We start from the raw sequence: 14,827 nt of genomic DNA on the forward strand, positions 1-14,827 counted from the left end.
TCAGTCGGCGGGCAGCGGCCGCGCGCGCCGCACGCGCCGCAGCTCCTCCAGCACCTCCAGCACGCAGCCGGAGCTCCACGCTTGCGTGCGGCACGAGTCACGGCAGTATGCGCCGCCCGCATTCGTCAGTTCGGGCAGGCCGCGCCACGGCGACGACCGCACCTCCTCCAGCAGCGGCCCGAGCGCCGCGTACACCGCCGCGATCGTCTTCGCGTACTGGCCGTTCTCGTGGGCGAAGGCGAGGCGCGCCCGCAAGTAGAAACCGATCGGCCACACCCACTCGGGCCCCTGGTGGTAGTTGAAGCCGTGGGCGACGGTCGGGTCGGTGCCGTTATTCGAATTGTCGTAATCCCCGCGGTACGCCCAGTCGGCCGGGTCGAGAGTCTTCACGCCGAGCGGCCCGAGCAGCAGTCGCTCCACGTTGTCGAGCGCGAGCCACGCGTGCTTCGGATCGAAGAGTTCCGGCGCGACCGCCATCGCGACCGCGAAGTTGCACCGCAGCTGGTAGTCGGCCCAGGGCTGCGAGGCGCCGTGCGTGTCCTTGTAGATGGCGCGGCGGTGCACGAGGTCGGGGCGCGCGTCGGCGGCGGAGGGCGCGGCGGGCACCCAGAAGTGGCGCTCGAAGGCGCGGCGGATGCGCTCGGCCCACTGCGCGAAGCTCCAGGCCGTGCGCGCGCCGTCGCGGTGGCGCCGCGCCACGCCGGCGTGCGGGTAGCGGCCGGCGCGGTGCAGCGCCGCCAGCCACGCCGCCGCGCTGTGCGCCAGCGCCGCCAGCTCCACGGCGCTGCCGTCGCGCGGCGTGGCGGGCCGGCCGCGCGTGCCCGCCGCCTCCGACGAGCCCATCTTGTCCATCCACGTGCCGCAGTTGGCGTCGTTGCCCCCGAACGGGAAGCCGGTCTCGGGGTCGATGCCGATTTGAAGGTTGAACCCCTTGTCGGTCATGTGCGCGTCGATCTGACGGCCGGCGTTGCGTTCGCGGAACACGAGGCCCTGTGAAGCGGACGAGAGAACGTTAGTGCGTCGAGGCCGAACGGAGTACGGAGACGTAATGAAAAGACAGTAAATAATAGAGGTAGAGAGCACAAAAAGAAATATCCTGCTTAAGATCTGGAGCAACCCAACTGGGAAGTACCTCTACCCTTACAGAAGATCACAGATAAATATTACTGCTTTCGAGCAGTGTTGTGTTCTTGTGGTAAGTAAGGTGACCAGAGCTCCTTAGAGGTAGGGTCGGCGACACGCTTGCGATGCTACTACTGTTACATACGTATCTAAGCTACGGTAATCGCTTACCATCAGGTGAGCCGTACACTTGTATAAAAAAGGGCAACTTAAGGACGACCTGGAAGTGCACATCGAGAGCCTCCTGAATGACGTCGTGGAGCGGCTGGTCGACGGCCCCGGGCGGCGCGGGCTCGCTGTCGTCCGTGGGGAAGATCCGCGACACGGGGTCCGTCAGCAGAGCGTAGCCCTGCGGCGCCTCGGTGCAGTACTGGAAACGATTTCCGCAATAAACGTAGGTGAAGGAACAAAGAACATCTTGGCTAAAAAATCTACGCCAATGGTTTGGGAAAAGCGTTCGTTATTCAGGGCTGCGGTATCAAGGATACAAGTTGCCAGAATGATCGCCGAACTTCGTGAGAAGATGGCACTTTAAGAAGAAGAAGAAGGAACAAAGTCATTGTGACAGCGCAAAAGGTGACCACTTGTAAGATTCGCCAAATATTACGGCATTTCATCTTAGCATCAACATTCAACTACACGCAGCGCCAAAGCACGTTAAACACTAGTGAGCGAGCGGAGAACTCAGAACAATAATTATATTCTACTAGCTGACTCGGCAAACAGTGTCTTACCGCTAAACGCTATTTAAAAATAGGGGTTGGTGGTAGAAGGGTGAAAATTTAGGGTTGTATGTATTTTTCAACGCCAAATCAAATCCAAATCCGCTAATCAAAAATATATGGGTGGACTACTCTTGACATGGATTAGGGGGATGAATAATAGATGTTCGATTCTCAGACCTAACTAATATGAACACAAAATTTCATGAGGATCGGTCAAGCCGTTTCGGAGGAGTTTAACTACAAACACCGTGACACGAGAATTTTATATATTAGATGAATGCAGATTAGTGCATGGCTCGTGATTGACTTTTTTTATGGTAAATTTTATATCACAAATTGAATGATACAATATAAGAAAGTTTATGTGTGTAACAATTTGAACGATGTACAATGTTCATTCTTATTACAGTGAACACAGGATGCAATTTTGAAATGTTCAGCTTAAACTAATCACAGGATATTAAAAACTATTTAACCAATCTATGAACTATATTCTTGGCCGTGGCCAAGGAGCCATTGAAAATATCAAAGTTTGGACACAAAACCATTATAGGATGACAGAATTCTATATAAAACCGAATGATGTCCAATATTAGTACGAAAACGCGGTAATTGAAAGCTATACATATTTGACAGACGACTACTAGAACGTGGGATTTTAAAATAAATTTTATTTAAAAAGTTTGGACAGATCATTAAACCATGTATAATTTTGTATAAAGTCAAAATATCCGCTATTTTCGACGAGTACTTAAGCTTGAGATTATAATACTTTAGTCTAGTCATAAGTTTCTAAATTTTTGCATTTATTGTTAAGAGTGTACACTACCTCAAATTGCTTATTTTCCACTCGGCAGGATGTCCATATCTTCGAAACTACTGAATATTTAAGTTTGAAATTTATGTATGGTAAAGTTCAGGACATAAACTATTTTTCATATGTTTCGAAAACACGATTCCATAAAATTTTCTCGATAGAAAAAAATCGCAAAGTTACCTCTATTTTTGTATTAAAAACCTTAATATCTCAGTAAATATAGAAGTTATGGAGTTGAGATTAAGCATGGTAATTGAAATAAGTATGTAGAACATTTTATATGTTGCATTTTTTTAAAAATAACTATTGATAATGTTTGTGGGGAGAAAATACATATAATTCGCGCGATGAACAACCAAGCGCTCTCAATTCTCATGTGTGTCAGTACCGCTTCGGCTTTTGTGGGGGATACCTGTGTCGCTTGCGCTCGAATTGAACGGAGAACGGTACTACTCTATTTACGTGTGTATACTTTCGTGAACATGCTAAATAATAATAAGAAGAACAAAAAGAAAAATATGACGTGGCGTAAGAAAAATGCCCAACATATGAACCGCATGAAAGCTTTGATAAAGTAAGTAAGAATTAGCGAGTGAGTATTTTCCTACCTTTCTACGATCTACCTACCTACCTACCTAGTAAGTAATATCATTATGATTTCGTCATAAATCTGCTTATTTCTTTATGAATAACCTTTCGATATTTTTTTTTTCTGTATCTAGTCTATTAGAAAATGCAATTATTTACCTAGGTAACTGTCTGCATTTTTAGAAGCCGTCGATTACAAACTGGTCGAAACACAGACGATACTTGTGGCGAAAATGAGATAACCACGGAGACCACAATTACTCCTGAGTCTAGGTAAGATCCTACCTACTAAAATAAAATATAGAAGTGCATATTTGTAGTATTTCTGTGGAAAGTTTTATCTACCTACCACATTAGAGGTGTTTTAGGGTTCCTTATCGTTAGAATATAATAGTGCCGATAAAAACTATTTTTAGTGAAAAAATTCAGCCACAGCATCACGTGTTTTTAGGGTTCCTTAGATGAAATATTTTCGGATTTTTTTTTATCAACAGCATTACAGGTTTAGGGTTCCTTATTGTTAGAATATAAAAGTGCCGATGAAAAATATTTTAGAGAAAAATGTTATATACAGCATTATTACAAGTGTTTTTACGATCCCTTGAATGAAATATTTTTGTGAATTTTTTTATCAATAGGATTATTACAGGTGTTTTAGAATTCCTTATCGTTAGAATATATGTGCCGATGAAAAATATTTTTCTGAAATTTTTATACATAGCATTACAAGTGCTTTTAGGGTTCCTTAGGTGAAATATTTTTGAGAAAATTTTGCAAAATGTTACTGTTACAGAACGATAATACCGTCAACTGCTGATCTTGTGACTTCTGAAGCAAATTCAACAAGTTTTCATATTTTACAAAATGTGAATTTGTAAGTACCTTTTTTTAACGCTGCGAAATGCATTAACGCATCCCGCTGCGGAGAAGCAGCGTGTATGTGGGACTCGCTGGCACGCAAAACGTGCCAGAATAGCCGCTAAAACCCAGCCGTACCCTCATCGTCGTAATAGGGCGCCACGGGATCGCTTGCACATGCAATCGTGATGCCCCGACGGTGTGCCCGCCTATGCGAGCCCCCCTTCGCCTATAGAGCGCTCGCGGGCACCGGAAGCGCTCTATTGCCCTGATGGCGAGTGGCAGGATTATAGGTGCCCCTCCCACTTTAATGCGGAGGGTGAAAGAGCGCGTAGCGTCGTCTCCTTCTCACCGGTCGTCTCCTGCGGAGCGGGTCAGCGTTGAAGTCTGCTTCACGATCCCGCTCCGTGGCCTCCTTCAAAGCCATAACCTCCTCGCAAAAGGAGACCATGGCCGACCAGCATCTCTCGCTGCCGAGCATGCAGTAAATCACGCTCGACAACGAGAGGTCTCCGCCTATCACAGCCACCAGGGCATGGCGCTGGGGCCCCCAAGTGGCGCACTCCTCGAGAGTGTGATGCACCGTTTCTATCGGCGCACATCACTGGTGGCAGGCAGGGGTGCTCCAATGCGGTTTGGCAGATATATTCCCTACTATGAGTAACGATCGCTATCAGGTGTACATGATAACAACCGGGACCGACGGCTTAACGTGCTCTCCGAGGCACGGTGGGGAGACCCACTAGGACTGCACTACCTACTCGTGATAGCATTATTTCAAAATTTATGGAGTTCTGTATATTTCTTGAAAGACTTTCTTTTTCAGATTCCAACTAGATGAAGACACAAATTGTTCAAAATCATCAGATTCAGAAAGCCAGACTCCTCAGTTGAACACATCAAATGAAATGCTAAACATATGTGATGATGCGAATGGGTACTTTTTAAACTGATTATTATTGATAAGTAATGTGAATACGAATTTCGAGATTAATTTTTTTTGTTACGCTATTTCAGGTTTGTAGTAAGTAATGCTATAGAAGAAACAAATACAAATTATTCAATAGAAGGGCGACGAATAATTGATTTAAAACATTTTTATACAAAGCTTCAAGAAATTTGCGATCACAATAAGGCATTCAGATGTACATTAAGTAATGTTCACATTGTATCAGAAAATAGAAAAGGGCTTATTTCCAAATACAAATTGAGGTGCGATATGTGTAACCTAACATTTTATCTTGATTCTGAGCCTGAATCAATGTTAGACTTGAATAAGGCTGCAACATCTGGCATTATATCTACAGGAATTGGCTATTCCCAATTTAGCGAATTATGTGCATCTATTGACTGTCCATCTCTCTCAGAAAAAACATACGCTAAAGTCCAAAATGATGTGTACAATGATTGGCAAAAAACAGCTATAAGCGTGATGGAGGCAGCTGCAGCGCGGGAGCGAGATGCTGCAATTGCAGAAGGGAGATTAAGAAACGGTATTCCTTGTATCGATGTAATTGCAGATGGTGCTTGGTCTAAACGATCGTTTAATACAAATTTTTCGGCCCTATCTGGAACTGCTGCTATAATTGGAAAACGATTCGGAGAAGTTTTGTTCATCGGCGTGAAGAACAAGTACTGCTGCTTATGTGCACGATCTGATAACAAAGGTACTCAATCAAGGGAACATGCGTGCTATAAAAACTATAGTGGTTCTTCTACTGGTATGGAGTCAGAAATATTGTTAGAAGGTTTCAAGCAGTCCATCCCTTTGTACAACCTCATCTACGAACGGATGGTCGCTGATGGTGACTCCAGCACCTACAAAAAAATTTTGGAAGGGCGGCCATATCCTGATTGCACAGTAGAAAAAGTGGAATGTAAAAATCACATTTTCAGAAATATGTGTAAAAAGCTGAAAAATATAACCACAGAAACAAAATATCCTTCTAATTTACGAAAAAAAATAACAACACAAAGAATTCTTGCCATCCGAAAAGTCATTTGCTTATCTATAACTGAACACAATGCTAAAGATACAACCTTCGACGCAAAAGTAAGTAACTTACACACAGATATATCAAATTCTTACAATCATGCATTCGGAAACCATGAAAACTGCAAACCTTACTACTGCACAAGTGCAAAAAATAGCGAAGATCTGACCTTGACCTTGAAGACGTGTTCTATATGGCACAGAATTAGATTTATAGTGAGCGCTGTTGCAGCTAAATCTAGAAGCCTAATGCACAATAGCGATAGTAATAGAGTAGAGTCCTTCAACAGCATCATTGCTAAATTTGTCGGCGGGAAACGCCTTAACTTTACCTTACGCCGGGGTTATGAATCTCGCTGCAAAGCTGCTGTAGTATCATTCAATACCAAGCGCCCACTTACCACTCTACACAGGGCTATTTTAGGAAAAAGTCCCAGGTCACTTGTTAAAAAGCTCGAAGAGAAAAGGTCAAAACAACGAGAACGGAGAGCTAATTATTCGAGAAAAGGGAAAAAAATACTTTTCAACACCAAAGACAGCGAAAAGGACTATGGTGCAAATTGTCAAAAGCCCGATATGACCACTTCAGAATACAACAGAGTCAAAACAGATTTTTTAAAAGGCTTACCATCTTCAGAAGAAGAAAGAAAAACAATTCAAAGAGCAACCGTTTTGCAGCGAGATTCTAGTGAATGGTTAGAACTAAGAAGAAAACTTCTAACTGCTTCAAATTTTGCAAAAGTTATCAATAGACGTCAGAATACAAAAGTGCAAAATTTTGTAAAAAATATAATTTACCCCAGGAATTTAAGCCATGTACCATCACTGAAACATGGAATAGAAAATGAAGCAGCAGCTACAGACCAACTGGCACCCCAACTCAATTTAAAAATAAAGCCATGCGGTCTTTTTATCGATAGGGAGTTTCCATTTCTTGGTGCGACTCCCGATGGAGTTGTAGGAGAAGACACTATAGTTGAAATTAAGTGCCCCATAACGGCCTTTAAAACAAGTTTGGAAGAAGCTATAGATAAAAAAAAGATAAAATTTTGGAAAAAAACGGCAAATGGTTGTATTATTAATAAAAAACATCCTTGGTACATCCAAGTCCAAGGACAATTACGGATAGCTGATCGGGAGCAATGCATTTTTGGCGTTTGGTCTGGGTGCAATAATCCTATAAGAGTTGAAATCATAAAAAAAGATAACCAATATTGGAAGGAAATCGAAAATAAATTAATATTATTCTATGAAAAATTCATGTTGCCAGAGATTTGTGATCCTAGACATGCACGAAATATGCCACTTAGAGATATAACAGAATGTCACTAAATATAGTTTAGTTTTTACTTTTATGCCCACCTTCAATTGCGAGCGAAACGGGTTCCGTACAGAGTCCGTTTAACTCGCACGAAGTATTGGCTGCTAGCTTTATCTTTTTTTTTTTTTTTTTTATGTCACTAGGTCGGCAAACAAGCGTACGGCTCACCTGACGGTAAGCGATTACCGTAGCTTATAGGCCTCTGCAACACCAGAAGCATTGCAAGCACGTTGCTGACCCCATCCCCAATCCCCCCAGGAGCTCTGGTCACCTTACTCACCAACAGGAACACAATACTGCTTGAAAACAGTATTATTTTGCTGTGATCTTCTGTAAGGTCGAGGTACTACCCCAGTCGGGCTGCTCCATATTTTGAGCAGGAAATTCCTGCTGTGCCCTACCTCAGTTATCTTCATCATACCTATTGCCATGGTTTTTTGAATGTTTTTTGAAATGGAAACTCCCTATCGATGAAAAGACCGCATGTTTTAAATAGTGTTTATTCTTTTTAGGGTTCCGTACCCAAAGGGTAAAAACGGGTAAATAGTAGTAAAGTATAGTGTACTAAGACTCCGATGTCCATCCGTCTGTCTGTCTGTCTCCAGGCTGTATCTCATGAACCGTGATTGTTAGACAGTTAATATTTTCACAGATAATGTTGCCACTATAACAAATACTAAAAATAGAATAAAATAAATAATAAAGGGGACCCCCATTTAAGAAACGTGATGTTTTTTTGTTCTTTTTACGGTACGGAACCCTTCGTGCGTGAGTACGACTCGCACTTGGCCAGGTTTATTTTAAGACTTGTATATCTATGAGACGAAGAATATATTTGATGATTGTAAAATCCTTTACGAATTGTTTTCAAAAGTTATGATTTTAATTTTTTTGTTCGCTTTAAAAAAATGTCATCCTTTTTGTTTCACCCTATATTATGTATATTCATCATCCCCACAAGATAAAATAATAATATTATTTATGAAATGCTAGTGTGGGCACAACAAATATAATGTAAAATATTGTGCGGAACCCCCAGCGCAATGATGACTTGTAATTGACTAGTATTTATTCTTATAGCTGTACTGTGTAGCTGTAGTAGTAAATTTTATAAACGAGAATTTCACCTAATTTGTAAATTATTTTTGTTCTATTCATTTTCAGGATAAGGTTAGTATCAAATAGGTACATTTTAGAAAAATCCACATAGGAAATACATAAAGATTCCCAAAGATATTTATTATCGGGCATCAACAGCAATGTTTATTTTATTTTTATCAAATATTTACTATACCACAATTTTACTGCTGTTTGATAATTTTAGGTACTTACCTAAAGATAAATACAGTATAATAATATATAATAATAACCTATACCTAGTACCTACCCGTCCGGCAACGATCGGCATAGTAGTTTATGTGTGTAGTAGGTACAAGCGAGCGAGCGCGCGAGTACTACTACTTCTCTGTGGCATCTAGCCGGCATAATAGCAATGTGTGTACCTACTCGTAGTAAGAGCGAGAGAGCGCGCCGAAAAGCCGCGCGCGCTCCCCGCGAGCGCGTTGCGGTTGAGACGAAGCGGGGGTGAAATCTGAATTCGAGCTGAGGTAGTGTACACCCTTAATGTAAGTTAAATGATAAATGAATATTTTTTGGGTCCGCTCAATTCTTTTGGTGTGCACTGGATACCCAGGTGACTATATTGGGCTGATATATTTTAAGATGCTTCTTACTAAGCAGTTGTATATAGGGATAAGAACTTTAGGGTCTTTAAAGATTTTTGTTTGCCTTGATATGAACCCAGATAATCTAGAGGCTTTTTTAACAATGCTATCTACGTGACTTATAAAGCTTATACGACTGTGTACTATAACTCCTAAATCTCTAATTTCATCAACTTCGTTTAGATGGGCTCTTTTTATGTGTATATGGCCGTAGTGGGTTTTTTTACGAGTGAATTCTATGTGATAACATTTTTCAACATTAAGTTTCATTTTATTGTTTTCACTCCATATTTTTACCTTAAATCTTTTTGTAGTATTTTGACATCGTTTTCAGTCTTGATACATTTATAATCTTTAGATCATCGGCATACATCTTAAACGGACACTTCAACTGCTGAGCCAAGTCATTTATATATATATAACGAAAAACGGTAAGGTATGCAGTTACTATGTGACGTATAATCCGATTTATTCAGAGAATAAATCGGACCAAGTGCACTTGATTGGGTATAGAACGGTAACATTCTCTTAACATCTCATCGTATCCTATTCGGGGACTATTTTATATTTGACTAAACTATGTACTATTTCTATAAATGACTTAATTGAGCATAAGATAAACCGAAACGCATTGTAATCGACAATCACAATTGAGTTTCAATTCCCTCCACTATGCCTAGATCGGCTTCACACTCACCTGTTTGATACTCTGCAACCACCACCAAACGGCATCGCGACAATTGAAGCGAGCGTTTCGACCTCCATCGAGCAAGTTCGGTATGAGGCCGTGTCTGAGACAAGCGCCGAAGCCGAGAATGTGGTATCGAGCTTCCTGCGGGAAATAGGCAGTCAGAAAATAGATACAGAACATCGAGGAACCAGATAAATAAATAAAATAATTTAACAAATACATTGTAAAAACTGTAAGTTAAATTTAGTTCTGAAGTTTCTTGATAGATGGCGCTAATGGTATTTTACGTCGCGCTTATTATGTATGTTTTGTCTTATTAAATTTGGTGGAATGTAAAAATATAACCTTGAAATATACCATTGGCACAAGGTTTTTTTTTACAAACCTCGTTGCATCCCTTGTTTTGACCTGTGAACACCTGAATGTTATGCACACATCGTCGGGTGTTAGTAACTTAATGATTTTTTTAAAGGTAACAGCCGATATAGATTTTTTATTTTGTTGACATACATAAATAAATAGGTTATGTTAGACAAATATGTGGGGTGATAATCGAACTCAATTAGCGGAGTAAAAAGCAGGTTCCCCACAAACTGCGCCATTTTTTTATTTTATTTTTTTTACATTGAGAAAAAATATATATCATATGAAAATATAGCAATCACGGATCACTCTCTAACATACTCAAGTCACAGTTGTACTGAGTAATAACAATACATCATCATCATCATTACAGCCTATATAGTTCACTGCTGGACATAGGCCTCCACAAGTTTACGCCAAAAATAACGTGAACTCATGTGTTTTGCCCATAGTCACCACGCTGGGCAGGCGGGTTGGTGACCCCAGGGCTACTTTGTCGCACCGAAGACGCTGCTGCCCGTCTTCGGCCTGTGTATTTCAAAGCCAGCAGTTGGATGGTTAACCCGCCATCGGTCGGCTTTACAAGTTCCAAGGTGGTAGTGGAACTGTGTTATCCCTTAGTCGCCTCTTACGACACCCACGGGAAGAGAGGGGGTGGCTATATTCTTTAGTACCGTAGCCAGACAGTACAATATAACAATACAGTAAAATAAAATTATAATAAATACGCTAACTGCCGATTAGTTTAGAACGAACCTGATACCGTCCGGTGAGCAGGTAGAGACCGCGCAGCGCGATGAAGGTGTCCCGGCCCCAGCAGCGCATGTAGCCCACGGCGAAGTGCGGCAGGCCCGCCGACAGCGACACGGGGCGGGGCAGGCGGGGCGGCGGCAGCGCCGGCGACAGAGCCGGCAGGCGCGCCGAGGGCAGCGCCGCGCTCAGCTGGACGCTGGTCAGCGCCAGCGCACGCGACAGCCCCCCGCCACGCCCCGCCCCGCCCAACCGGGCCAGCGCCCCGCCCGACACGCCGGCGTACAGCCCGCGGATGATCGCCTCGAAGTAGGCCGGCACTAGGAAGCGGGGCAGCTCGCTCACCGGCCTCAGCGCTTCTCGGTAACGCGCCGCCACGGCGCTTAGGCGCGGCTCGTTTTCGAGGCGGCGCCACTGGTACTCGAGCAACCAGTCCCCGGCGCGTAAATTGTCGCATAGCGGATGGCCGAGGTCGTCGCGAGGCGCTACCTCATCCAGTAACGACATTATGCCTTGGAGTCCGGCGTATACGAGCGGGCCGTGTCCGGGTACGTCGTAGGTACCGCCATCTGTACGTTCTCGCTCCTCGGGCTCGCAGCAGTAGAGTAGTACGTTGAAGTCGGCTAAGTCGAGGTCAGCTAGTGCGGGTGTAAGACCCAGTGGGTCGCCGCGGCCCGCGTTTATTGCGTCCACCGTACGCCGTAGAGTCGCGATCGCGGCTGCCTGTGGGAATATAAGAATATTAATTAATTGTGTCGCCCGCGAACACGGCGCCGCGCACAATGTATCGAGAAGTTACCTGAGGGGGGTGAGGAGACACGCGCAGCGCCACTACTGTGCCGGGAGTGAGCGCTCGGAACTCCAGCACCGTGAGCGCCCCCTCGCGGCGCTCGCCCGCGAACACGCCCGACTGCGCCAGCGGCACGGCGCCGCGCACAATGTATCGAGAAGTTACCTGAGGGGGGTGAGGAGACACGCGCAGCGCCACTACTGTGCCGGGAGTGAGCGCTCGGAACTCCAGCACCGTGAGCGCCCCCTCGCGGCGCTCGCCCGCGAACACGCCCGACTGCGCCAGCGGCACGGCGCCGCGCACAATGTATCGAGAAGTTACCTGAGGGGGGTGAGGAGACACGCGCAGCGCCACTACTGTGCCGGGAGTGAGCGCTCGGAACTCCAGCACCGTGAGCGCCCCCTCGCGGCGCTCGCCCGCGAACACGCCCGACTGCGCCAGCGGCACGGCGCCGCGCACGTGCGCCTCGTACTCGTCCAGCCCGTTGATGTACTGCGGGTGACGGGTGAACGCGCTCGGTGCTTGGAAGGCGCGACCCGTGCTCCTGGAACGTCACTCGCATTCTCAATACACACTTAGGACAGACGCACGCACACACGCACTGACATAAGCAAGTGAGCACGTCCTGACGTAAGCAAATACGCATGCACTAACGTAAACAAGTGCGCACGCACTATCGTACGAACACACGCAATACTAAGTACCCACGCACACACCCGTGCACCTTAATACATTGTTCGGTCTATTTCTGAACACTTAAGATGTTTCGTCACACCTAAACACTGTCGTACACGCATGGGATCGAGGTTAATAAATTAGGCCATTTTACTTCAGTGTATACTTTACCGTTTTTACAATAAATAATAAAAAAAAATAATGATATAAATTGATATTAATAATGATAAAAGTATTTTAATAATTTTCGGTCCAACAGACCGTGTGCAGGTATACATGTTACAATTTTTCACGCGGGTATCGGAAGGTTAATATTCAATTAAATCTATTTGGTCAACTTAATAAATGATTAGCACAATTTATCTCATTATTTTTAACCGACTTCCAAAAAAGGAGGAGGTTCTCAATTCGACTGTATTTTTTTTTCTTTTTTTTTTATATGTATGTTACATCAGAACTTTTGACTGGGTAGACCGATTTCAACAAATTTTGTTTTAATCGAAAGGTGGTGTGTGCCAATTGGTCCCATTTAAATTTATTTGAGATCTAACAACTACTTTTCGAGTTATATCTAATAATGCGTTTTTACTTGACGCTTTTTTCGTCGACCTACGTTGTATTATACCGCATAACTTTCTACTGGATGTACCGATTTTGATAATTCTTTTTTTGTTGGAAAGGGGATATCCCTAGTTTGGTACCGTGATAAGGAAACCAGGATCTGATGATGGGATACTAGAGAAATCGAGGGAAACTCTCGAAAATCCGTAATAACTTTTTACTGGGTGTACCGATTTTGATAATTTTTAATTTAATCGAAAGCTGATGTTTATCATGTGGTCACATATAAATTTTATCAAGATCTAATAACTACTTTTTGAGTTATCTTTGATAACGCGTAGTTACTTGACTAATTTTTCGTCGATCTACGTTGTATTACTCGTCGATGAAATTGAAGTCGGTTTTTTTTCGTTTGTGAGCAAACACAATTATTAGAAAAGTTTTTATTTATAGAAAAAAAGTTCTTATAGAACCAACCTGTAATCCTTATGTTTCAGCGTGGCCTCGAGTATAATCTCATCGAGCTGTCCCTCAAACTGCAGCGGCTTCACGTAGCGACCACCGAAAGATGGCTCAGGTGGGCTGAACGCAGTATACGCGACTAATATGACTGACTGGGAATAAAAATATGCTTTTAAAATCATATTTCCAAAATAACCACTGGTCTGTGATACTTCTGGATAATGTGCCTTTTTAATCACGAAAGTATCATCTTAATCGATTTAGTAATGTCAGAGTTTGAGGTTACAATCAAATTTATTTTAAAGTTGGTAAGTATATTATAAATTAATAAAAAAAGATCTAAAAATCCATACCTTTCTCGATTGAGGATCGTGTCTTGTCACAGCCACGATATCTGGGTCCATTTGGTCAACATATACCTACAAGGGAAAAGCATACATATGTGTTAAGTCTAGAATTAGTGACTAAAGTATTAAAAAATATTTTTCATTGAATAGGCCTTTGGTGCAGTTTGCATTGACCCTGCTTTCTGCTCCGGAGTTTGAATTCTGTCTCAGGTGTAATATATATCTCTATTTGTAAGTGTATTATTTATTTGCAAATTTATCAAAAAAAAATTGGATCTATATCAGCCGACGCTTGCCAACAACACGAGCTTTTTTAAGTTGGTAACTTTGCACCATGCGACCTTGTATGTATTTCAAAGCATTTTTTTTTAAATAGGTACACCAAAAATTTTATGTGCCATTATAAAATTGGTGTTCCGTAAAAAGTAAGACCACCAGCCTCGTCTCTTAGCGGCGCCCCGCAGTACCTCGCTGTAGCTCTCGGCCGCCAGCCCGGCGCCACGCCCTGGCCCTTACCCCAGCCACCGCCCCCCACCCCACAGTAACGGCCCGCCCTACCTCGCTGTATCCCGCGGCCGCCAGCCTGGCACCACGCCCTCGCCCTCAACCCAGCCACCGCCCCCCACCCCACAGTAACGCCCCGCCCTACCTCGCTGTAGCCAGCGGCCGCTAGCCCGGCGCCACGCCCTCGCCCTCACCCTAGCCACCGCCCCCTAACACACAGTAATGGCCCGCCTTACCTCGCTGTAGCCCGCGGCCGCCAGCCTGGCACCACGCCCTCGCCCTCAACCCAGCCACCGCCCCCCACCCCACATAACGCCCCGCCCTACCTCACTGTAGCCAGCGGCCACTAGCCCGGCGCCACGCCCTCGCCCTCACCCTAGCCACCGCCCCCTAACACACAGTAATGGCCCGCCCTACCTCGCTGTAGCCCGCGGCCGCCAGCCTGGCGCCACGCCCTCGTCCTCACCCCAGCCACCGCCCCCCACCCCACAGTAACGGCCCGCCCTACCTCGCTGTAGCCAGCGGCCGCTAGCCCG

At 44.4% G+C, this 14,827-nt stretch overlaps 1 protein-coding gene across 1 annotated transcript in view; it reads right to left on the reverse strand.

Annotated features, from left to right (window-relative positions):
* Positions 1-14,827, reverse strand: part of LOC123654815 (glycogen debranching enzyme) — a 36,444-nt gene continuing 21,617 nt past the window's right edge. Inside the window, exons 18-24 of the mRNA XM_045590700.1 lie at positions 13,794-13,859; positions 13,456-13,592; positions 12,064-12,256; positions 10,959-11,675; positions 9,846-9,980; positions 1,343-1,492; positions 1-990 (exon numbers count right to left, since the gene is read on the reverse strand). Of these exons, the coding sequence (XP_045446656.1) occupies positions 1-990; positions 1,343-1,492; positions 9,846-9,980; positions 10,959-11,675; positions 12,064-12,256; positions 13,456-13,592; positions 13,794-13,859 (2,388 nt within the window). The remainder of the gene's footprint in view (positions 991-1,342; positions 1,493-9,845; positions 9,981-10,958; positions 11,676-12,063; positions 12,257-13,455; positions 13,593-13,793; positions 13,860-14,827) is intronic.

This window comes from Melitaea cinxia, chromosome 6 (genome assembly GCF_905220565.1).
Source record: "Melitaea cinxia chromosome 6, ilMelCinx1.1, whole genome shotgun sequence".
In the NCBI taxonomy this organism is placed as follows: domain Eukaryota; kingdom Metazoa; phylum Arthropoda; class Insecta; order Lepidoptera; family Nymphalidae; genus Melitaea; species Melitaea cinxia.